At 40.4% G+C, this 24,338-nt stretch overlaps 1 protein-coding gene across 1 annotated transcript in view; it reads left to right on the top strand.

Annotated features, from left to right (window-relative positions):
- Positions 1 to 24,338, top strand: part of LOC145994883 (exportin-4-like) — a 95,215-nt gene that overhangs the window by 38,893 nt on the left and 31,984 nt on the right. Inside the window, exons 14-16 of the mRNA XM_083131332.1 lie at positions 7,133 to 7,292; positions 13,457 to 13,626; positions 13,990 to 14,158. Of these exons, the coding sequence (XP_082987458.1) occupies positions 7,133 to 7,292; positions 13,457 to 13,626; positions 13,990 to 14,158 (499 nt within the window). The remainder of the gene's footprint in view (positions 1 to 7,132; positions 7,293 to 13,456; positions 13,627 to 13,989; positions 14,159 to 24,338) is intronic.

Here is a 24,338-nt window from a genome sequence, read left to right as displayed (position 1 = left end):
AGCTGCTCAGTGAACTCCGTCGTACTAAAAGTGTGCACGATAAAGTAGTGTTGATGATTGCAACAAATGACATGCTCCGAGGGGAAGACAGCGACCGAGTGCTGCGGAACCTCGAGTGCATAGTAGGGGTTCTTAAGAGGAAAGGTGCCAAGAAGATAATCATTCTGACACCTCCACCAATTCCCAGACTAGCTAAGGAAAATAGAGCTAAGTTCTGGGCAGGGTATGATTCTCTCCTAGGTAAAATTACCTCACTGGAGAACAAAGGTAATATAAGAGTGCTTGATGTTTCTTCCAAGTTTACTCACCAGGGTCAAGAATTAAATATGTCCTTATTTGAGGAAACCATGGGGTATGGCAGTTACAAAAGGCCTGACCTGGTTCACCTCAGCCCCAGGGGCATGGACGTGATTCTCAAGGCGTTAGATGAGGTACAGTGGTTTACCCAGCAACAGCCAGAGACCAACAAACGTCAGTCACCTCAACAATGGGAGGATGTAGACGCCATAATGCCATACACCCCACCGACGGGAAACTAGCCAACGCTGCTCTCGTAGGGGGTGATGGTGGCGAAGGTGAAGTAAAACCCCCCAGATTAGTAAATGTATCATTCCTTAACTTAGACGACTGAGTCCATAGAAAAGGAACTGGTTAGGGATAATTGTAACAGTGCAGTACCCATTAATAATTTGTATTAGTCAAGTAACAGGTAATATTTTTAATGTTATACATTGTGTCAATGGGAGAAATATAAGTAACCAACATGTAAATATCATGAAGCTATGGAGATGTAGTCCCAAAGCATACAACCTGTACATCGACAAGCTCAAACTATTACATCCCGATTTAGCATCCAAAGTGCCTCAAAAATGCTAAGCAAAGTTGTGGATGGGGTTCAGCTCTGTCTGAATACAGAACAACCATTGTAAATAGTATATGGGACCTATATTTCATTTTTGTGCATTTTATATACTGTCAATGTTCTAATATATCTTATATTTAGAGTATCTTGCATTTATGTTGTCCTATTTGAGGGTAGGGTAAGAAATGTATCTCAGAGCTAAAAAAATGCCAAAACAAAATTAGTACACATCTCCACTACCACCATGTTTGAGTAGGACAAAGGTAAATGTCGACACAACCAAGGTACAGCCAAAGCCAAACATGGGAATTCACCACCAACACAGCCAGATTGTGTAAGTAACGGGGCAAGTGATAGTGTGCAGTGACCCATCACAAGTGTGCCACCATCCCAAAACACACAGGCTTAGGGGTGAAGAGCGATACATCGCAAGCAAGATGTTGGGAACTATCCACCATGCCCACTGAGGCACAGGAAGCATGGGGAGTATCCGAATAGTGGTTGTCACCCCCCAAGATTACCGAGCGGAAAGTAACAACCATGAAAACCAGGACATACCCATAGTGCGCATAGACAAGTGATATCCGAACCTACGTATAAAGAAAGTTAATGTGTGTATGCAGACTTAAATACAGTGTTCAAGGGCTTCTTTTTATAAATGTCTCTCTTTGGGACTAAGTGCTGAAAGGGTAGATTAATCCATCCCCTTCAAGGCAAAGAGAACAAACAGTGTTACAAATTACGTACGGTGACCGAAGCATCTTATATATATATGTATGTACATCTATATAAATTCTCTATCATAATGGGTAGTCAGGACTCAAGACACCCAAGAACTTTAATAGGAATGGAATAGGAGGCAGAAACTCTGTCCGCAATGTATTACAAATATTTTTAATATGTATATTTCCAAGAGTGCATCAATGTAGATGTATATGTCAAGTATGGTAATTTTCAACATGTCTATTACAGTAGTATGTTAATGTCAACATGCCACATCATTTCAAGTGTTTCTTTTAACAACATATGTGTAATTTAATTTTATATAGCCGTGAATGTTTATTTTTGTGTGTGTTTGCATAATAGTGTATAAGGTTAGTGAGGGTAAAGAAAAACGAATCGCTTCTCGAATCCTTTTTCTTTTTCCCCGAGGGGCCGGGATATGTATGACCAATCAGCATTGGGCATACATGCCCACACACAAATAACCACAAGCCAACCTAAGTACAAAGGCCATTAGGTTGGCATCAGGGAAAGCTTGTGAGAGCTATTCTCCCAGAAATTTATACCCCCCAACCCCAATTAGGATCATGGTTCATGTTTAATAACCAGTTGTCACTCATGGGAGGGGTAGAAATGCTTTATTTATAAAGAACCAACCATTGTTAGGCTAACAGTAGCCATTTTGGAGAACAAAAACCATGTGCTCCAAATCACATGTTTACTAAATCTTTTATTCCTTACTGAAAATCAGAGATAACACTCACCCACAGGTAAAATAATGCCTAATTTATTAAAATTAAACTCATTTGCAATTATCTGGCATAACTAAGCCAGAAAAGCTGAAATAACACTTTTGTTTATGCTTCTTAAGCAATTGATAACTCTGCCATCTGGCGGGAGAAAGTGGCAACTCTCCCAACGACAAGGAAAGATCTCAAAAGACTCCAGCTGGCCAATGAGAAGCCGCCAAGGCTGTGACGTCACAGAGGGGACTTTTCAGATGGCCTAGTGTGTTCTGAGCTTGCTAGTCAAGCTCACTTGGATTACAGACCCACCTGAGAGCAGGTCAGCTTGGAAGTTGCTGGTGAAATTCAGTGTGTGAATGGCCACATGTGCCAGCAACAAAGGATACATGAAGGGAAAAGGGATCTAAGGTCCTGTTACAGGAAACACAGGCCTAAGTGTGTGTGACCAAGTGGGATATTATGTCCACAAGTGCATTTAAGGATCCCAGTGAAAATTCAGCAAAATAGCGAGTTTTGTGTCCCTCATCCCATGTGGAAATCCAAACCACATGGTCGGCAGGACTGACGCCATAGAAGCATCCAGAGGATATCAGTGAATATCCAAGTTGTCCTTAGCCATCCTTCCCAGAAAAGCCAGGAAAATTCATTTATCACCCCCCAAAGCCTTTGTTACATCAAGAAAGCACATAATCATAATTTTTTAGTGTGGTATATCACAAATTTGTCCATGTGTCGGGATGTGGCGATAAAGAGTGAAAAAGTGTGGGTAAAGCCCCAGGTTTGATTGATCTAGTATGAAAACGGCTGATATGTAAGTACAAAATCTTTTGTATATCTTTTTTTTTGTGTCTTGTACCGTGAAGTGCTCATGTTTGGTGGTAGCTATGCCACAAGTGATGTTCTTTTCCATGAATAAATATGTCGTTTAAAGGTGTCTGACCTTCTATCATTTTAGTGAATCATAAGCCTATTAAGCCCTCCTCTAGTTACCGATTATTAAAGTTAGGCTAAAGTTCGTCTGTTGCTTAACAGATATCTCAGAGGATATCTGTTACTATACGGAACACCACACGTGGAATAGGGTCTGCGTGTGGCCGCGTAAAGCGTGGTTCTCTTTTGTTTTTGCTGTTTTTTGATATATTATATATTTAAAGTTAACCTTTTGTAAAACCAACTTTAAAGCAATATAATATACCACCCGTAAAAAGCAATCATCATTTCATCTCTCCCCTCTTATTACCATACAGCATGCATTCCGGAAACAGTTTGCAAATGCACCGCCAGGTCACCAAAGCATTCTGCGATGGCATCGACAGATTAAGGAAACTGGGTGCCTGTGTAAAGGTAAAAGCACAAGGCATCCAAGCGTTTCTGATGAAACAGTGGAGCGAGTTCGGGCAAGTTTTGTGCGTAGCCCACAGAAGTCAACATACCGTGCCAGTCGGGAACTTGATATTCCACAGCCAACTGTCTGGAAGATTTTGCAAACCCGATTGCAACTGAAACGGTACCACATACAGTTAATGCAAATGTTACAACCAGACGACCTTGTCAAACAATACAAATTTTGTAATTCCATGCAGGATGCTATGGAGGACGATGGTTTTCTTGAGCTTCTGCTCTTTAGTGATGAGGCGACATTCCATTTGAGTGGCAAGGTTAATCACCATAATGTTCGTATCTGGGGTACTAAAGAACCACATGCTACAGTGCAACATGAACGAGATTCCCCAAAGGTGAATGTGTTTGCTGCAGTGTCTAAATAAAAGGTGTACGGTCCTTTTTTCTTCGCAGAGAACACTCTTGACGCGTATGTCATTCCTCGATATGCTACAGTTGTAGTCGTTTCCACAAGTGCAAAATGATTCCAATAACTTCGTATTCCAACTTGATTGGACACCACCCCGTTGGCTCACTGAGGTGGGTCGCTAACTGAACAAAGAACTCCCACACCATTGGATTGGGCAAGTTGCTGAAGATGACTTGAGTGCTTTTCCCATGCCCTCTTAAATCTCCTGACCTAACGGTTTGTAATTTTTTCCTTTGGGGCCATGTGAAAGACATAGTGTATGTGCCACCAGTACCAACAACTTTGGTTGAGCTGCATGATCGCATTACAGCTGCATTTACGACCATTAGTAGGGATATGCCTGAGCACGTGTGGGGTGAACTAGACTATCACATAGATGTGTGTCGTGTGACGAAAGGAAGCCACATTGAGCATTTGTGAAAGTATGTCTGAAACTTGGACAAGTTTTTGTTTATTGTCATGTATCATTCTTTATTGTATGTGTTATATATTTTTTAATGCAGTCCTTTCAAACCCGATGAATCATTTATAATTACCCTGTATATATATATTCTCCGGTTCTGTAAAGTATGTGCCTAGGAAAAAGTATTTCTGCCATCTAGTTACATACTAGAATGAAATTAATGTGAATGAACAGTTTAGATTCATCATAGAACATTTTAAATTTTGAATAGGATCAGTAGAATATAATGAAGTTTGGATTTTATGTTTTGCCCCATTTTGCATTGAATCTCCATAGTTTCCGTGAAACATGTTAAGGTGTAATAGGTGACCTTCTTGGAAGGCACCCAAATTTTAACCTCTCTTTCACGTAGTACACCGTGCTAAACTACGTGTGGACCCACAGCAGTATAATCCTTGTGGAATTGTCTGTTGCCTTTACATTAGTGCCCGTTTACAGCCTCAGCTTATTTAGTTCTTAGAAAGATGTGTTGATTATAGTTATGGTATGGGGCTTGCACCTGTATAATGTGACGATGTACCCACAATTTTAATTTCAGTCAGGCATTCATTAATCAACATGTTGGACCTCCTGTATGCCATAGTGGCACTTCTGATGCCTTGTAATGAAGGGATCCCTGGTTGTATTCCTGCTGGAGACATATTTCACAATGGTTTGAATCCAACTTTAAACTGTGTCCAGTCATAATTAGCCTATATGAACATAAAGCAGATTAAAACCACACATTACAAGATTTTCCCTATTTTTTGTCCATGTATAAGGGTGGACAAGAAACTAGAATTCTAGTTTTGAACCTTCTCCTTCTTCAATGGTGCTGCAATTTTATGTCAAGTTTGGCCTCCATAATGCAACCTCTCCATCCACCTCTGGCTAAAGCCTTCCTTCCTTGAATTCCCGACTTCCAAAAATTATCTTCACATCCTTCTCCACAACCTTCTTGGCTTTCCTTTGGGTCTACTGTCTTTTTGTTTTACAATATGTTTCTTTCTTTGGTAGGCAGTGTGATCCCATCCTTTGCATATGGCCTGCCCACTCCAAGCTGTAGACCTTTTTATTAGAACTGCAAAATGTGCAAATAACTATCTTAGGAAGGCACAAATAGCAGGAGGTGGGGCAGAAATTGACCTCCACACATTATGAATCTTGTCCATAGTAGAGGTTATCTGGCATTTTCAATTGTTCATAATTTTATTTTGTCTACCTTTGACCCATTTTTCATGTATAATGCATACACTATGTTGCCATTCGTCACTGGACACCCCATACCAGTACGTTAATCTGGTCGCAGCACCACATCAGTATCGTGTAAGGCCACCTTTCACCGCAAAGACTTTCCACCAATTTGCGATACGTGTCGACGGGAATCTTGCCCCATTCCTCCTGCAAAGCGGCAAACAGCTCAGTGGTGTTTTTTGGGCAGCATGGCCTGGCTCTCAGGCGGCACTCCAACTCTTCCCAAAGGTGTTCAATGGGGTTGATATCCGGACTTTGGGCTGGCCAATCAAGTTTTTGCACACCCATGTCCTCGAACCACGTGTTGATAATGCCTGCCGTATGACATGGAACATTGTCATACTGAAACAGGTATCGGCCAATATCGAATTGTTCCCACAATGTCGGTAGCGCAGAATTGTCCAGAACTTTTTGGTACACATCGGCATTCATGTTTCCCCGAACTGAAACAAGAGGACCAAGACCATACCACGAAAAGCAGGACCACACCATGATGCCACCTCTGCCTAATTTCACTGTGGGTACGATACAGTCCGGTAAACAACATTCACCGGGCATACGCCACACCCACACACGTCCATCGGACCGCCACATCTGGTAGCGCGATTCATCACTCCATAGGATGGATTTCCAATGTTTGAGAGTCCAATGGCGGCGTTCCTTGCACCACTATAACCAACGGGTCGCATTGAGGGCTGTGATATGCAGCTTGTGAACTGCTGCATGACAATGAAAACCAAGTGCGACAATCTCCCGGCGGACAGTACGATCACTTGCAGCACTTCTGGAAGCCGATCAAAACTCCTGTGCCACCATCTGTAACGACGCCTTCCGGTTTGACTTCACCACACATTTCAAGCATCGACGGTCACGATCGGTTAATATTTTCGGATTACTGGGTCTGTGTCGGATCGGAATGTCATGACCCTGTCTCGCTTCCACTTCACGATCACATCACTCACTGTCGACCGGGGTATCTGAAATTTGTTGGAAATCTCACATGTCGAATGCCCAAATCTGTGAACTCCAATGATCATCCCTCTTTCCATCTCACTCAGTTCGCGTCGTCTGTCCATACTGACTGCTGAAGCTGGTATGAGTGTATTCTCAACCGGCAACGCCTTTTATAGGTTGTAGCATATGTACAGATGATCCCAAGCACTTTTTTGAGGGGTGTCCGGTGACGAATGGCAACATAGTGTATATCTTGCCATGTGATGATATCTAAGAATAGTAAGTTTTTGAGCTTGTAAGTCAATTCAAATTTCTCATAATGTGTTCATACTCTGTTTCAGATTAGTGGCAGCTGTACTAAGGCTTGCAGAGGTTGAATCGAGAGCCGTGGAGGCAAAACTCACACATTTACTCAGTCCAGAAGTTGGATCTACCATCATGTGGTTTCTACGCCGATGGTCCCTGTCCTATCTTGTGCCTACCGAAACTTATTATGCTGAGGTATGATGAAATCATAACAAATATCTTAATTGTCTTGTTATCTGCATCTTCTTTAAACCATAAAAAATAGGACTGAACCGATATCTATTCTGATACCAGTGCTTGAACATTGTAACAGTTAAAAATTGTATTCAGAACACTTTGAAATATTAATATTTACATTGCAATTATAGTACATGGATCTAGCAGACTTTGCTTTAAGATATTCAAAGAATTTGATACGATATGATCAGAATATTAAAAAAGCTATCATTGAATTATGAAATGCAAGCATGGTCTAAGGTGCAAGCTTTGGGCTACGGCTACAGGGCGCATACAGGTTCAAGTCTCTGTAACAAGTTTTCGTGAGTGAGATTTCAGCCTGTGTATGGGATTTCTAATATTTTTTATGATGTCGTGCAATTAGTGCCGCGGTAGCTCATTTGCTAGGGCATTTGACTACCGAGAGACCCGAGTTTGATTCCCGGCAGGGGAGAACCGGGATTTTTTTCCACCTGTTCAAGTGGCTCTGGCACCCACCCAGCTTCGTATAAAGTCCTGGAGGAAACTCTGGGGGGTAAAGGTATAACGATAAAATCTTGCTAATTATCAGGTAAATGAATTAATCATCGTAATAAGCAATAATATGCATTGGATTGTTGCTGTTCACCGGGACTTGGACGGCAGAGTGCGAAGGACTAGCCTGTTTCCCGAGAGAAGAGGCCGAGCCTCGGGTAAAGAAATATAAAAATACAACTTTGTTACCAATGGTCAGATTCAACTGAAATTAAAGACAGCCCAGCAGCAGATTATCATCGACGAAATCCCCAAAGCAGAATTTGATAGGAGATAAATTAAGCCCGATATTAAAGGTTAAACAGCTAGACTGGATAACAATAGCTACAGACTCCCTGGCACTGTCTTCGGAACGAACGTGCAGGTTACAATGGGCCTGGTCTTTGGCTAACCTCTACTCGAGGTGCTGCTCGAGAAGGGTCAAAGAACTCCAAATATACGGGCGAAGATAGCAGGACAAGAGCCTACGATTTGATGACAATTTAGCAACGCTTGGACAGAGAGGGTACCGTAACAGACCTTTTGAATAGCAAATAAATAGAAGCGCAGAGAAGGGAAACCACCAGTTTTACTCGGGTTTTCTTCGACGCGCTATCAACCAGTTTTACTCAGATTTTCTTCGACGTGTTATCATCGTCAATCTCTCGAGAACCACCCGCGAAAGTATCCGCTTTGTGTCGCACCGTTCCGTGTTGTGTTATTTCGCACGTGTCTGTGTACTATCAATATGGAGTAGAGACAGAGAAAGGCCCTGCTGGGGGGCGTCCGACCCAGTTGCCACCTTGAAGATGCGGAGATCCTATCTTATCGCCCGGAAGCCATCTATTGACCACGCCGCAAACATCCACGACTTCACCACGAGGACTTCAGTCAGAGCCGACAAAGGTAAGCCGGAATGGACGTGAAAATGGATAAGCTTCGTTCGCCCCGTCGTGACATCCAATGAACTCGCTTTAATTACATAAAAAATCTCGAACAGACATTGCTTATTATGGTGATTAAATTGCATCAACTATAATTTTAACATGTAAAACCGTACAGCGTTCAATTATCCATTCATCCAAAGTATTTAATATTCAGATTGTACGACGCTATAAATTGTCAACATAATTATATATCAGTGATCCTTGTTAACCTCAAAATTAACAATATATAGATTAACATTCATTCAACAACAACAACATAAAAGGAGTAGTGTTTTTACAGTGCAGGTTAAGCTCCTACCGGAACAGTTTTTTTTCCGTAAATGCAAAAGTAAATGTCAAATTAAGAACTGTTTAAATTAATGTAGCTAACTGTAAACATGCCGCCGAACTATTATTGTATTAATTACTAATGTATTTTGGATTGCCGAGAAATGAATGCGAGAGTGAAAGTATGAGTGAAAGGGGCAATGATGTAATGTTTATGCATGTGCTCTTTTATAGAAATTACAGTATATATATAGAACTAACCCTGTAGTGTGATTCGTTCTACCCTATGTAATCTCTTGGGCTCCAACTGATGGCACTTACCCTGGGACAAAAGGTAAATAGGTTGTTAATGATTGCCTTTTGTTTATGTGTTTAATTGTTTTGTGGGTTTGACCTTACCCTCGTAACGTAGAATCAGAATGACGTCAGGCACGTTAAATAAGTAGACGTCGCGTTACGTCAGTTAAAAAGGCAGCCATGGGCATGGTGCTGATCACATCACCCCCACCTTCGACCGTGATCCACATCCCCTATATGCCTTCATGGCATGGTACAAAGCACAGCGGAGCACTTTTTTACTTTACGTGCGATTCAAAAGGATGATACGAATAGTCCTATTCAATATTTAACATTGTAAACAGTGCACTCTTCTAACAACCTATGTGGCAGGGTAGTTAGCACAGAGTGCTATGATGCCAGCAGTCCTAGATTCAAATCCTAACCTGGGAATGGGTCGTCTTTGTGAATGTCCCTTCATCAATTAAATCATATCATCACTCATCCTCATCGTCGCTATTAGCCAAAAGTGGCAGGAAGGTGAAGTAAAATTAACTAAATCAATCATTTAGCATGCTCTTCCCTGTTATAAATGGCAACATTTCGCAAGCTTCTCACTCATGTACCCATTTTGCCCCACCTTGGGACAAGATTTAAAGACACCTGAGTATTGATTCTGTTGATATACAGTAAAACTTCTCAATAAGGGACAGACCTGGGGGAAAAATTAATGTCCATTATTAAAAAGTGTCTGCTATTCAGAAAAAAGTGTAGGATGTTACACAATAGGATAAGCATATTACAGTACGTACTTTACGAACATTATGCTTTTTTTCCTCATTCACGGAACAAAATACTGTACAACATACATAGCAGAAGTGACACACACTTCTCAACATAACCACAAAGAATACTGTCTACTGTCTGCACTTTTAAAAATAAATATGTTCGGTGTAACATGAAACAATGCCCGCTAGTTCGAAATACTGGCCATTGTTGTGTCGAATTCCAGGAATGGCGACCGTTTTCTTTCAGGCTGTCCGTTATTAATAAGTTTTATTTGCGTTGGGGAGGTAGTTTTCAGTGTCCGCGTCTGTTATTGAGAAGTAATATTGCCATTAAACCCCATGTATTTCTGCTGGGGAATTTAAAAATGAAGTTTTACTTCATTTTTAAAGGACAGATTTAATCTGTTCTACCTCTACTTTATGGTATCCCAAGCCACTGTGCACTAGTAAATCTGTATTTTTTTTTTTTAATATTTCAAGTTTGCTTATGGAAATTTCCATTACATTTTTTTTTTAATGTTTGTGTGTTTTCTGTATCATGTGCATCCTTAAATCAGAATAATAAGGATGCCATTGTAAATTTTTGCAGTGTTGAGCAGCCATTAAAATGTGTAGTATAGTTATGCATGCTGTTACTGGTAGAGCCTTCCTTGGAAGGCCACTCTGGCACAAGAATTAATTACATGTACTTTTTGCGACTAGTCAAAATTTATTACGCCAAAACCTCGCAACGGAGAATGGCTGGCGTTCCCAAGAACAACATGTACATAATATTATTCATAACAAATTATTTCATTCCACATATAACTATAAGTGACTTCAAGGTGGATCAACAATTCTTCGTTACCGCCAAATAACAAGATAATAAAACTAGAACACGTCCGGCAACTACAAATGACATAATATATGCAATTAATTAAAATACGTTAAGGTCAATCTACAATTGCATTTTGCCACAATTCACACATTAATTCTCACCACCCAAAAAAACCACCCATTTGACATATTGATTTATTTTGGTGCTCCTGCTAAACCCATCCGATACGTCTCACAAAGTTATCTCAGCTCACAGGCTAATTTGTGGTATGTTAATCGTATTCTCAGCTTGTGTTCACGTGATTCTAATTCAGTGATTTGTCCTCTCTTTTTTTTATGCAAAAAGGAGGGGGGGGGGGGTTGACCAAGCGTCGCTTTCTTTCTCCACTATATCGATCGCAACGTTACAATGTCCAATCATCCGAAACTGAATCGATGGTTGTTTTACGTACAATTCTTTCTTTTGCAAGTCGTGCGTTACTTTCTTGATTCAATTATCATGTAGACGCAAAAGAGAAGAGAAACGGGGGTGAGTGACATTCTTGTCCAAAAAAACACGCATTCACAGTTCACTTATAAAAAGGGAGCCGTAGAGTACATACCTCAGTTCGTTGGAAAACTGTTCACCTCAGTTAACTTGGGCAAATCCTCGGCATCTAGAGAAACGGGGGAACGTCCTCCAATTGGTCGCTTTCAAGCACGTTGGGCGGTATTGTCCTTGTTTTCCCTCGTGTCCTTCCTTCTCAGCAACGGATCCATCCTTCCTTCATATTTCGAGTCCCGCCGGGTGAATCAAGGAAAATTACGTTCGGTCAAAATGGTCAATGGTCAACTAAGTTCCAAATTACCATCCTTGTATTTTGACGTTTGTTTTTTCAAAGGATTCCAACACCTCTCAGACGTACTAGCACTATACGTGAACAATGCAACATTTCCCCGTAATGTTCGAAGAACTTAGTTTATGCTGTGCTACAAATTGCGATCGACACGAGAGAGAAGCACTAAGTTCCACGAGCCGCTACTTCTCTCGTAGTCCATGACGTCACACCAAGAAATCCCTCGCGACTCGGGAGCTGAAACGGAACTGCCGTTTTCGTCGATCGAGTTCGTGAAGCAGGGAAAGCCACTAGTGACCTCTATCGGTCCAACAATTAAGTAGAATAAAAAAAACACTGACGCCTAGCATACCGGAATGTATGAGGAGAGATGTGAGGATATTCGACGCGGAATTTAATATTATACTTGAAAATCATGTTCACGTAGAAAATCGTCACAACTTCTAATTCAGTCTTGTATAATTAATAAATTAAATGTTTTCAGATCATATTTCAAAATGTGTAGCTTTATGTTAGTTGGATTCTTGGCTTTCCTAGACCATATTTGAAAAAGAAAAGTGACTTTCCTAGACCATATTTAAAAAAGAAAACAAAGAGAAAAAAGGCTAACTCCTGAGAAAAAAGTACTGGTGCCTGAATTATTTTAACCCTGCGTTGATCGGGCACGGTCTCTTGTTCCAGGTGTGTGATTTTAACGTCGATATTTATCAATGATTGTTTTGTCAACACCCTCCCTCTGTCTAGCTGAGTTTCTAACCTTCCTCTTTTACCCCACAGATATTCAAACTGCTAGGGAAGGTTCGTTGAAGCCCCTTGCTGTCTGAGTCCATGCACGGCTATAGGTGTAACTAGTTTTTACTGAAAATCCGATATGCCATTACATGCCTGATTAACGAAAAGTACCTTTTTTTTAATTGTATAGAATTTTAATTTTTATAGTTTTATAGAATCTGAATTGTTGAAAGAAAAGATCAAATCGTAATAATTGAAGATTTGGTGTTTTAGACCATTAATTTGACATATTTTAAAATCCTAGTCTGAGACCGTGCACGACCATCGATGTAACTTTTCTCGCACGACCCACGAAGGGTTAAGTTCTTACTACCCCTGCATATAATTATTGACTGGCCATTGTAAAATAACAGTATTGTGAATTGTACTTTGGATACAACCACAAGATAATTTCTGCCAGGTCAACACATTATTTAGTGTTAATCCAAAAACTTTCTCCTATTCACAGATATCACAGTTGTATTGCTTTCCTTGTAGCTCAGGTTGTCATCATTGCTCATGTGGCAATGCATCTTCTTAGTTTAGATAATACAGGATTTGGTATATTTAATAACACCATGGCAATGAATGGAATCAAGTATATGATATAACGATTGCAAGATCTTTCTCAGGATGGTAAGTGCTAACAGTATTCCCAAACTGCAGAACATTTACCTAGAAAATATGTTTATATATTATTACAAATAATTTAGAATGGGAAGCAAGAATTTTTTTAATTACCGTAATATTTCCTGAATTTGGAATTCTTGGCCTTGAGGAAACCTGGAATTACACTACAAATATTTCGTGTTTGTGTGACAACCTGTGAAAATTTGAAAATATTTATTATGTAATTATATGTAAATGTAAATAGTTTTCACCTCTGCATGTTAGTAAGACTTAAACCATTTAAATTTGCTTAATTTCAGATGAGCATTGCAATTATTACTGCATTTGGGAAAGATTCAGAAGGAGCCTCGTGGATTATTAACTTTCTGCTGAAGAAAATACAATCTAATTTGTTGAACTTTACATCTGAACCTGGAATAATAAAGGACACGATTCAGCTACTCATTTCTATGGTTGATGCTCGAGAGAAGTGAGTGAGTTGTACTTTTTCTTCATTTTCTTTCATATTGTAAGTTTTTCATGACAAAAAAAAGTACTGTAGTGGAACATTGATTGCAATATGTTTCTCACAGGCCTGTCTACAAAACTTAATCCAAGAAAGAGTTATAATATTTTTGTTGTATTAGAACCATGAATGTGAAGTAAAAGGAAGAATGCGTTCAGTACACAGTTGGTTATTCCCTTAGAAAAATACAACACTCGATTGTATTAAATATTAACAATATCGTTCTGTTAGAAGATATAGTTGGTGGTAGTTTAATGAATACAATAATGAGTAATAATTTTATCTCCTTCAGTAAATGATATAATTATTCTTTAACTTGAATTTCAGAGGGGCATATGTTTTGAAAAATGAGGGCTTGTGGAACCTTATAAAGATTCAGTCCAATTTTACCAAGGCTAGATTCCCAGAAGTTGCGAAACGAGGCTTACTGAAGGCCTTGGTTCTTGTTGGAGCAGCTGCTGACGATGCCCAGACTCGAACTGAATATTGGACTCAAGTAAGTGTACATTTAAATACAGGGTAACCATAAAGTGTGGAACCAATGGGAACTGGACCACACATTTCCGTAATGCAAGACATGTTTTCTTCAAATCTCTTAAAAATGTAAGATGATCCAGATCCCAGATTTTTAAAGCACACACCTCATATTTCAAAATTCTTCATATGACAAAGTCAAGTGACTGTGATGCCTATTCCACAGGCCCCTACTCTCAGGATTAGTTTTTCTTTTGTCAGTGTCGTAGCTCACCTGCAACCCAACAGTATCACTATTTGTTCCAGTCTTTATTACCACCCTATGTTTGTATGCAGTGTTGTCTTTTTAATAATAATAATAATAATAATAATAATAATAGTAATCAGGGTACCCGGTCTCCATGGCACCTGAAAATTTTCACGCTGTGTCTGAATTTAAAAATTCAGTGCTAAAATATATTTATCCGCCCTTCTGGCACTTTTTCTCATCCTATTCCTGTATATATATATATATATATATACAGGAATACACCTCCAAAAACTCTCCAATCTCTGCCGTCAAGCTTTTCAGACTGGCTGCACCCTTCCCCTTCCACTGCCGCCCAATTTCAGTCCCACACCAACATGCCCGCTATTACCCGACCCCCCTCTACCATTGCCCACCCCTCCCACACCACCACAGACCCCCCTGAAAACCAAAACTGCACTCCCATACATCGCACCTTGGGAAACAACCAGTCCACGGACAAACCCACCCCTACCAGATCCATGACCACCAATGACCCTAACCCACTCAAAAACAACCAGACTGTACTCAATTTATCCAGCCATAAACTGAGCACTGATGAAATAGCTGTTTTATCCAAAGGCCTCACCTTCTCCCCCACAACTCCCCCCAACCAATTCCGCCTACTTTTTGACATACACACATTTGCTCGCAGCCTCCGATGGCAACATTTCTGGGCCAAAAATCCCTCACTCCAAACTACTACCAGTGAAACCCACCCGAGCCTCCTTCCATTTAGCCCCCCCTCCTCCCAAGATCCACCCTCCCTGCCCACCAACCACCCCTTGGAAAGATACATCACTGCCGTCATTTCCACCACCTCTGACAGCTCATTCTTAAATAACTTTCACAACCAACCTAACCTCAATCCCCCCCAACAGAAAGCTCTCAGAGACCTCCGCAACAACCACAACATCAAAATCCTCCCAGCTGACAAGGGGTCCACCACGGTGGTCTTGAACTCTCAAGACTACCTGGCGGAAGCCAACCGCCAGCTGGCTGACCCCTCCACCTACAAACCCACCACAGTTGACCTATCCGCCGAACACCTCACCAAAATCCGGGACTTCATCCACACCCGCGGCCCACCTGAAGGCCTAACAGCTCGTACCACCGCCATGTTAATACCCGACAATCCCCGCACCCCCACCTTCTATCTATTGCCCAAAATCCACAAACCTGGCAACCCTGGCAGACCCATTGTGTCCAGCTATAACTCACCTACAGAACGAATCTCAGCCTTTGTTGACTCCCATCTCCAGCCTCTTGTGAAAGCTCTGCCCTCCTACCTCCGTGACACCAACCACTTCCTCCAGAAAATCAGCACCCTCCCGCCATTGCCCCCAAATACCATCCTTGCCACCATTGATGTCACTTCCCTCTACACCAACATACCTCACTCCCATGGCCTCCGCTCCATAGAATTCTATCTCAATAGCAGACCCAAACCTCACAACCCCAGCACCAACTTCCTGACCCACCTAGCCCACCTTGTCCTCACTTGTAACAACTTCACCTTCGAAAACCAAAATTTCCTACAGATCCGAGGTACAGCCATGGGTACCAGAATGGCCCCATCCTATGCAAACCTCTTCATGGGCCAACTTGAGCAAGAGTTTTTGGCTACCCAACCCCTCCTCTGGCTCCGCTTCATCGACGACATCTTCATGCTCTGTACACATGGAGAACCATCCTTGTCAGCCTTCCTGGACCAACTTAACCACTTCCGTTCCCTAAAATTCACCTGGACACACTCCCCCAACCAGATCACCTTCCTGGATGTGGACGTGCACATCGAGGGAGGACACCTGACTACCTCCATCCACATAAAACCCACCAACCACATGCAATACCTACACTTCTCCAGCTCCCACTGTTCCACACCAAAAAAGCAATTCCATTCTCTCTGGCCCTCAGGGGACAGCGCCTGAATACTTCACCCACCTCCCGCCAGAATTATAACCTCCGCCTACACCAGGCCCTGGTTAACCGTGGATATCCCTCCATCCTGGTCACCAAGCAAATATCACGAGCTGCCTCACATACCACTACCACCAAGAAACCTGCTGCCACCAACCCACCTGCACTCATCACCCAATATCATCCCCACCTCAACAAAATCAGGCACACACTGCACTCTCTTCTCCCAATCCTCCACAGTGATCCCGAAACCAAAAACATATTTCCCGACAAACCCAGGGTGGTTTTCAAACGCCCCCCTAACCTCCAAAACATCCTGGTCCACAACACTCCTTCACCACACATCCAACACCCCCCTGCCCATAAATGCAACCGACCCAGGTGCAAGACCTGTCCCATCCTTATCACTTCTCACACCCTCCAGGTGCACACGGCCACTGGCAAATTTACCCTCCATCCCAAAGGGACCTGCCATGCCTCAAACCTTATCTACATCCTCACCTGCAACATCTGTGGTGATTTTTACCTGGGGGAAACATCAACGGCCCTCAACCTCCGCATCAATAACCACCGCTCCTCCACCCACAACCTTGACTTCACTGTCGCCGTCCACACCAACCACCACAACATCAGTTTCAACGACTGCTTCCGGGTAGCGATCATCCACCTCCTACCCCAACCAGCCAACACCTCTGTTCGCAAAAGATGGGAGAGGGCCTATATATCGGCCATGAGTGCAACCACTCCACCTGGCCTGAACAAGGCCACCCAGTAATGCCCAACCCTCACCCACCCTCCCGCCCTCCCTCCCAACTCATCCTACACACTCACAGTTTACGACGAGCCTGGTGACGAAACAGTGTTTTTTTCATTCTACGCACCGCTTCTTCTTCAATGGGGACCTGGCAACTCTGCAGGACCCCAACTTCCGGTCCCGTCTTCTGTTTCTTCTCACACCGATGATGCTATAAATTAGCGAAAATTTTGAATTTTCCTACTGTCCGGTGAGTGTTTCCTTTTACCTTATTTGATTTTTACTTAGCCCTTTTGGCCCTCCTTGCTTTTATCCATATATATATATATATATATATATATATATTTAATATTTTGAGTTCCCTTATGGAAATTATTGTCTCTTTAACAAGTACAGTATGTGTTTTTTTAATGTTTGTGTTTTTCTTTATATCGTGTATCATTAAATCAGAATATAAACATGCCATTATAAATTTTTGCAGTGTTGTTAGCCGAATTTTAAAATGTGCAGCGATGTGGTAGAGTAGAACATATATTGGAATGTATTACATAATTATTCATCCAGTTACCAGTTGAGCATTCTTTAGGAATTACATTCTGGTGCAAGAATTCATTACTCTATGTATGAACACTTTTGGGTCTCCCAGTAGAAGCTGTCCTTAGATCAAGCAAAACCAGAGTGATTTGGTATCTTATTTTGGAGAACAATGGAACGGTATACTACAGACCTGTGTTTGAGTCCTGGTCGAGGACTCACTTTTTTCTTAATTCAACATTGGAAAATGTTGAGCTTTTGCAACATAGGAAAAATATTTTTTTGGTCTCCTTGCTTGAATTGAGTTGACTAATTTTGTCTAAATGAAATGCAATACAAGGCCAGATCTTGATGTTTCTAGCTTCTATAAAATTTTAAGCATAAATGCTCTAAATAAATACGGAGAAACTAGTACTCACTTTATCCGCAAAACTATTTTTTCTTCTTTTTTCTATTAATTTCAGTGGCCTCTGCCACCATTCTCATTGGAACGTGCTGTACTGATCGAGGATGGTGGCAGTGGCCACTGAAATTAATAGAACGAAGAAGAAAGAAACAGTTTCAAGGATAAAGTGAGCACTAGTTTCTCTGTATTTATATACTACCACATCTCTCTTTTCCCAATTATGAGTAAATACTCTAAATACACAAAATTGATAGTTTCATCCTCTATGTTCCTTCTAAACATTGCACTTTATTTCAAAGGGTTTTTTTATTGCCACTTTTTAGTGCAAGGAATGCCCAAAAACTTAGGGATTTCATTTTTGAAGCTTCCAAACATGTAGACTACACAGAGTTCTGGAAATGTCAAAAATGAGGAAAGTACCCTGTATAAATATGTCATTGCATCCATATAATATGAAGTTTGCTTCAAAATATCCACAAACCTGTCATTAAGCCTCGGCTGGATGTTTCTCTCAACAGCTGAAAACTGCTTCTCCTTCTATTGACAAAATCTTCTAACATATGCTTCCAATTTCGATGATACTCTGCAAGGCTTTTCTAGAAGGATACACGGAGTGATGTAATGATAAAAAAAATCAATTTGGGATTCTAGTTTGGCGTACAAAAAATTGGAAATTCAGCATTAATTGGATCTGAAAGCAGCTTTAAATGGGGCGTTTGAAGAGTTTAAAACCATTTTAGCATTTAAGTTCAATATTGTGCATCTTTGTGTCATGAATTTATATAGATAATTTCAAGCGTTTGCACAATATCTTCAACAGAAATTACATAATTTTATTAAAAGAAAGACAAGTATTTAGTTCCCACGCCTTCTGCAAGTTCGAGGAATTTCCGCTTATGGCGCTGCTGTCGTTTCTGGGCAAGCAACCCTCTGAATGTGTATGCTCCCATCTGCGGCACCGGTCATGTGCCGCTCGGAGCCGTAGGAGGGGGAGGCGGATGGTTTCACACCGCAATTTGTAAACTTATCTTGCTTTGACATCTGGTTTGTTTATGTTTTGTCCGTGCAAAGACCTTGGAAACTCAGGGAAGTGCATTCATTCCTTCAGTGGGTGGCTACTTTCAAAATACAAGACAGACAGTCTTGGAAGTCGAGGAAGTGAATCGCCTTCACTTAGTTTACACAAATTACGTCGGTTCGTACAAGTCTGATCCGAAACAAGAAAGCCAGTTACTTCGTTGACTTACTCTGTGATGCTCTCCGATTTTTTTTACATATCTAGGTTATATGCATCATTATGGGAATTCAAGAAAATGTAGGATGGAAGAGGGTGGTTCAGAGATTCCCATTTTCGTATTTTGACTTTTATTTTTACCTAATACAATAATTATACTTATACTAAATCTGAGACCCAAGAACTGACTTATTTTAATTTATTGAGGCTCAAATTAAATAATAAAATAAACATTTAAATTAACGTTCATCATCATATTATTATTATTATAAAACGTAAAGCGCAAAATTTAATAGGACGACAATGCTCTGTGTGAGTTTGGTGTGGAGTAACAAAATTTTAATAAATTTATTTCCAAACCATGAATTTCATCTGAAATTAATGATCTCCCCGATCGCATAGTGGTAACGTTATCACCTTGTAATCAAGGGTTCCCGGGTTAGGGTCCCACTTTAAACTGTAGGTCCAATCCCAATTAGCCTATCTGTACATAACATAGGACTTAATACAAAAATTAATGTAAGATTATGTAAAAATTGACAATTTTGACTGACGTGTCGGCGTTAAATGAACCTAAAAATTAAAAGACAAATTACACAAAAATAACAGAAAATTTACGAAGGGGAAAATTTATGTTACTAGTTGGAAGATGTAGAGGCTGGGGAAAATGGGACAGGAGACACTTACCTGGAATCCCCTTTAATTTGAACAGTGACTTGACATTGGTAACATTAACTAAGGAAGCATTCATTCATTAACTGACATTCGAGCATATAGGACTTATGAACTTGCGGTGCATCACAGTCAGAAATCTGGTGAAATCTTAATATTTAGTTACAAGTGGGATCCAAACCACTCCTTCGGGAGAGACGTTCCTTCACCGGCTATTGAACCCGGGGCCCTCTGATTACAAGGTGTTACTTTTAAGCCACCTGGGAAGCCCTCCTTAGTAATGCATAATATTTGAATACAATTGAATTGTGTTCCTTTTCCAGCAGTTTAGCGAGTAAAATTTTAAAATTTCGTTTACACTCGAAACTAGGGCGACTTTTTTTTCGCCTCATTTGAGCTGGAATGATACTTGGGAGAGTCTAGAACTTGTAATACAGAAAACTAACTTTTATTTATAACTCTTTTATCTCTGTGTGTGTAAAACCATAGTATCTTTTTCACGATTAGGTCTTGTTCCATTTTCCCTCCTGCGTTCTTTGCTCTCTCTCCCTGGCTCTTCAGATATAGAGCTTCCTTCATTTCTTGCTCGTTCTCTATTTCGCTTTCTACCTTTTGCTTCTGTTTCTCATTCTCTGTTTCTATAGTTTTTTCTGCATGCCTATCTTTTTTTTCTCTTCCTTCCTTTATCTCTTTATCGTTCTGTACTGTTTCTTTTCTTTGTTCCTTTTCTCACTCCATCGTGAGAAATGTTTATCTTCATTTCTCTCAATACACCCTTCGCTCTGTTATTATAGTCTGTTTTGGTTGGTTTTCCTCTTCCTGTAGGTCCACTCCCGATTAGCTTTTCTGTGCATAAAGTAGACTTAAAACCACAAATCAATCAATCAATCTTTATTTTCACTTTCATTCTCTATCCTTTGGTTTTTAAGCATCACGCTCCAGCCTCCTTTAGCCTCCCCCGCCCCTTGGGGTGTCGTCCTTCAATGGTACCTGTTTATTTGAGAATGGGTGAACCCCAGAACCGCTTTATGAAGAGAGAAGGTCGCAAAAATCCGACCTCACAAAACACGCCCAGGAACCTAATCTTAGTTTCCAGCAGGCCAGTGAGACGCCCAGCCGACTTTACAAAGGGAAAACTTCCCTGTTATTGTCCTTCAATACTACTACTTCTTCTTTTTTTTTGGAAATCAACTTTAATCTTTATTTCCTCATTCCAAAAAGAATAGTTTCGGAGAATTAGAGATAAGAAAAAGGAATTCACCTTGGCTTTTCTGTCACTTTTGAGGCGAGGACTATTTAGGGGAGGGAGATCCAGAGGGCACTGGCATGCATACGCAGAGGGGTGCTGAAGGATCTACAGCCCCCCCCCGAAATTTTTAGAAAATAAAAAATTCAAATGAAGGTAGTAAAAAGTAGAAAAAACTCAAAATGACCCCCAATAACCATTCTTGTGTTTGAATTACTTTTAAAACGAAGGATTAAAATGGTAATTTGAGCTCATACCAAATGAAAATAAAACACCAACACTGAAATGGATTTACGGCAATGTATTCTATGATTCAACCAAATATTTAATCTGCCTCTGTTCAGTAAAGGTTAGGTTCATGACACGGAACCCGCATTCACATTCAATTGTAGATATTGGTACAATTTCAATTGAATTCACATAATCCTTGACCTTGAGTGAGGTGAAAATGTGTCTTGGCTGACATGATTCCATAAATAACACGTTCTTAATCGTCTAAATGCCATGTGTGTGTATTTAATAGGACCATATTCATATTCAATAAATATTTGATCCTTGATCTATTTGACATTCATTTCTCATTTCATTTTTTTGCGATATTAACTACACCTAAGCTAGATAAAGAATATGTGTTGTTATATCCCTGTTCTCACCTGTTCTTACACCGTCTTTTTGCCTATTCAAGTAATAATAATAATACATTATTAATTAATTTACATATTTAATTAATGTCATTAATCTAATGTGAATACTTTAATTTCATCATTTATATTATTATTATTTCTGAGATTTGGTTCGGACTCTCCCCCCCCCCAAAATATATTTCTTGATACGTGCCTGCTTTTGACTAATCTTGATTGATTGATTGATTTGTTGTTTGAAGTCCACTTTATGCACAGGATGTCTAATCGGGACTGGACCTACAGTTGAAAGTGGGATCCGAACCACTGTGCCATTTGCCTCCACCGGGTATCGGACAGACTAATCTTGAGTAATAGAAGTCCGGAGTTCGGTGGTTATGTACAGAATGGTATTTGAAAGGGAAGGGAAAGTCCTCCATCTGCTTGCTAATATTTGGTTATTGTGGGGAGAGTATATATGTACAATTTATAATATATCGATGCTTCAAGAGTAGTTGCCGAAAATTTTGCAAATACCTCACTCTTTACGTGCATCTATCAATATCTCCAACTATTAGAGCACAGCCAATTATGATTGTGAACTGATAGCAAAACGTTTGTTTGTTAAACTTGTTTTAAGACCAATTTATGCACAGAAAGGCAAATCGGGACTGGACGTATAGTTTAAAGTGGGATCCGAGCCACTCAGTGGGGTAGCGCAGATCTTTGCCCCCCCCCCCCCACCCGCAAGTAAAATATCGAGGGGCCCCCTTAGTGTTAAAAAAAATTATGGTGCCAGAGTGGGACGGAGGTACAATAGTTAGATAGTTATCTGTCCTCCCCCCTTCGTTGTACAAGAAATTAACTTTTGCCTCAAATATTATGCATTCCCATTTTTTTGTTATCGACTTATGTCACTGTAGTACCTTCTTGAAACTAAATCAGGATGGTCTGAATCTCTGAAAAATAACTGGAAGAAGAATCTGGAAATATTTTCTCTACTTCAACGCAGGGCCACAGCCAGGAATCACTTTTGGAGGAGGGGGAAGCTTCCCGCTGCCATATATTTTGTTCCTGTTGCTTTGTATTTTTGCTTGAAATATTTTTTTTAATGAAGTTACATATATTACACAGATATTAAAAAATACTGTTTTGGTGGAATTGTAAAAAGATAGTAAACACTCCTCTTTTGGACTTTGAGGTGAATGTGCCTTCAGCCCCTAAGCCATCCCCTGGTTCCTCCAGGCCAAGATTCAACGTAAGAGTCGCTCATATTAACCTTCTAATACTGAGTGAGTAATATACTCAAGCAACAAACTTATCCTTCAGTAAAGGGGGTTGAACCGGATATCTAGATTGTCGGTAGTAACCTATCACAAGGTAAATTTCAATCTGCTACGAAGAAATGACTGCGGACTCTAGTCTTGAGTGATAGATAATAAAGCTGCGAAGGAACTCTATTCACTGAAAATTTGTCACTCCATGAAATGCAGCTTGGAAGGACTGACCCCCCCCCCCCCCGCACCCAACAAAATAAAATAAGGTTGCCACAGGTTAGTAGACCTCAACATCATTATTCATAATCTTAATGCTGCCATTCTTTTTTCGATAGACCAGTGATCATACTTTCTTAAATACTTTTTCATGAAACAAGAACCTTTTTATTAATAGACCATCAGTGCTCGAATTTTCCTTTTTTCTATCCCCAACGCGAACAAGGAAATTTGCAGCGAGGAATTTTCCCTTCGAACACTGCAGATCAAAAAATCGTAACACATTGGAAAATAAGAACTAGTTCGACAGAAATGTCCACAAAATGCCAAATTGTAAGAAAAATGAACTTACAAAATTACACAAAATAATGGTCACATTTAACTCATACGTTGTATACCCTGCGTGGCAGAGGATGGAATAATGGTCTTTACAGCAAAGGGATAATTTACTATGGGTCCCACCTTTAACTGAGGTTTTCGGCCCCTTTGAAGTAAAACGTAACAAGTGTAGATAATATGGGATATTCATTTCAGCTCATATTTCAATATGAAAAGAATTGGGAACCCCCTTGAAAATATTAGGTGGGAAGTTACATTCTAAATATCACGTGTAAAACTAAAAGGTTACGAATTAACAATTTTGATGTTTATTGTAAAATAAGGATAGACTGGTTGAGCAACTGAATATTTCTACTGGATTCATAACTGTAGACAATTGACACGCTACACTACGTTTACGACAAACTGCGTAGATACAAAGGTATGATATGAGAGATATTTTCCTATCGATTGACATCTGCGAGCAAGGAAGTTAATTCTGCATTTCGGAGGGGGACCCATATGACAAGTTACCGGGGCCCCTCTGGCTGAGATAATACGTCACTGCTTGTTATCGCAGACGTCGTATATGATGTTGCTGGGAACCAGATTTCTGTTTCGTAAATCTATTTTTTTATATAAGCGACACTATCTGTGGAATTTCTGCGATTATATAAAAACTTCAAGAGCTCTTTGTGGGGCTCCTACACCTCGCCCCC

Source organism: Lepisma saccharinum, chromosome 11, assembly GCF_977018435.1.
Source record: "Lepisma saccharinum chromosome 11, izLepSacc3.1, whole genome shotgun sequence".
Taxonomy (NCBI): domain Eukaryota; kingdom Metazoa; phylum Arthropoda; class Insecta; order Zygentoma; family Lepismatidae; genus Lepisma; species Lepisma saccharinum.
This window is presented reverse-complemented; position numbering and strand designations above follow the sequence as displayed.